The sequence below is a fragment of the Zeus faber genome, assembly GCF_960531495.2.
Source record: "Zeus faber genome assembly, chromosome: 2".
Lineage (NCBI taxonomy): Eukaryota > Metazoa > Chordata > Actinopteri > Zeiformes > Zeidae > Zeus > Zeus faber.
In genome coordinates, this window is record NC_137189.1 from 11106783 (window position 1) to 11109282 (window position 2500).

General features: G+C 38.0%; 1 protein-coding gene across 2 annotated transcripts in view; it reads left to right on the plus strand.

Annotated features, from left to right (window-relative positions):
- nkain2 (sodium/potassium transporting ATPase interacting 2) overlaps positions 1–2500 on the plus strand; it is a gene marked incomplete at both ends in the record, with an annotated part of 78735 nt that overhangs the window by 39270 nt on the left and 36965 nt on the right. For both annotated transcript variants that reach the window (XM_080021493.1, XM_080021494.1), the window contains one exon: positions 697–777. In XM_080021493.1, the coding sequence (XP_079877619.1) occupies positions 697–777 (81 nt within the window). The remainder of the gene's footprint in view (positions 1–696; positions 778–2500) is intronic.

Sequence of the window (2500 nt, forward strand, 5' to 3'; positions counted from 1 at the left end):
GGAATGATTGCATTCAAACTATTGACGAGGACTACGAATCAACTCATAAATCAACCAATTTTTTTCAGTCTTAGAAAAATGGCCTGTACATTTCGACTAGGACACCGCAGGTATATTGACACACAGTTTTTTAAATGTATTAAAACTTGTAATAAGCGTGTTGTGTGGGAGGAGGGACATTGCCGTGCCAGAGCCGTGTTGAGTTGAATTATCTGTTTCTGATTCTTCCTTTTTTTCTTTTTCAAATCAGACTGCCGGTAATGAAAATTATTCATATTTCAGAAGGCTTTGATACACTCCCACACTGTCCTCAGGCCTCCGTTCAGCCCTTCCACACACACACACACACACACACACACACACACACACACACACACGCACACGCTCACACCGGATTAGAATAAAATGCAATCAAAGTTTGGATCTTAGCCTTGCAATTTTCCCTCCTCCTATCTTTCTTGCTAAATCCCTAATTCCCTTCCCCTGTCTCATCTCCCCTCCATCTTTTTGCCACCACCTGTAGCTCTCCCGCCTCTCTCCTTTCCATCTCTTCCATTTGATTTTTTTCTCCCTGAATTTCATGATTTTGATGTAACTTTATTGAGCCCTTGAGATTTTAGAATGTTTTTGTTTCTTTCTTATTTGTCTCTCTCTCTCTCTCTCTCTCTCTCTCTCTCCCCTTCTCTCTCTCTCCAGTATGCAGCGTGGCTGGTTGTGTGGATGACCTGGAACGTTTTCATCATCTGCTTCTACCTGGAGGTTGGAGACCTGTCCAAAGTAAGAGCGCCTTCGACCATCACCCACCAGCATTATCATGTATTATTTAAAATTTTGTACACACACAACATAGAGGAAAGAAGGGCAGCAGGAACACTTTCGGTGTTGCTCTTGGAGGGGAATATAACTCTTAGAACTGCAAAGGAAAATTAGAACCACAAAGAGTAAATGTGGTGTAACAAAGGTCCAGGCACTCACCTAGGTTTGAAAAATTAAAAAGCCTCTAATAGGTAGGATAATACATCACAAGTACACACCACAACTATCAGCATGCCCACTTCCTCAGTGTGTGAACACAGGTCATTACATTGCTTTGCCACTAGGGGCACAGTTGCAAGAAATATCATTGTCCTTAAATTACAATATTCAATATCCCTGATTTCTATCACAAGTATCACAGGCAATGGCATCAGAGTAGTAACTAGTAACAAAAATCAGTGCAAATTTCTTCATTTTGTATTCTGACCTTCATTCTAAACTAAATTGTATTCTTGCTGATGTGTTTGGATAGTTACGACATGGATATTCAGTAGTTTGGATTACAGTAGTTTATTATTGTGTTTCTGTTACAGAATATTTTCAGTATATTTCTGTTTTGATCAAGGGCTAAAAATACCCTAAAAACTACAGTTTTAACTCAATAAGTCGCCAGTCGGGGCCAACAAGAACCCCTGCCAGGCCAAAAAAAATAAAGTTTTTTCAGGCGGATGTTTACTCATTTATATTTTTATATTTACATTTATTTATATATTTATTGCCTCGTTTATTTATTTTAGGATTTGTTTCATAGGCATACGGCGATCTGAACAATCCCAACGGGCTGTGATTGTTAAACATATAGGAATGAAAATGAAAAAGGACTGCTTTTGATAGCGATCTGTCCTTAAATTTAAGAATTTGTGAAATAAAGACAAATATTCACTCATGAAAACAGAGCTCAGGAACAGGCTGCAAAGGAGAGCGCTTGAGGGCCTGCTTGAAGATTTCAATAAATGAATGTGCTGTATTCAGGTCTACATGAACTTAGTTCACAGTCTTTTTTACATTTTAAGCAACTACTTTGTAACATGTATAATGTGTTTAGAAACAGATCTCGGAGTTGACTTTACAGGCACCTTTCTAGCTTTTGAAACACAGCTTATTTATTAAATAACTGTGGCGTGTGTAACTCTACTTGACCGTCCCTTCCACACCTCAAACAACGGGCTCCTGCTTGATCTCGTCGGCGCCATTGTCTTTCATTTGAATCAGAGCGTGACTTCACTAATTCGGCGTAAGCTGTCTTTGTGTTTGAGGCTTCGCACATTGAGTATCTCACTCTTCTCATGAGTCTCATAAGTACATTGTCGATTTGAGCAAACACAAGGCAACCGAGCCTATCAATTCGTGCCGTATCCTAGAATGAGTAGATCACATTCAGAATAAATCTCATTACATATATATTTATATATATCTATATCTATATCTATAGCTATATATATATATATATATATATATATATATATATATAAGTACCAGAGCAGCACTTTGGCACAATGGGCAGTGGGGCTGTCACGATTGTGAACTTTTAGTTGACATTTAATTGTAATTTATTATCTATTTTTCGATAGATTTTTTTCAGGGGATGTGGGTGGAGCAGTACTATTAGTAGTAGTATTTTTTCTTGTCGTTGCTGTGTTTTACAGCGAAACCACAAATGTATTCAAACAAATGCAGTGATTTT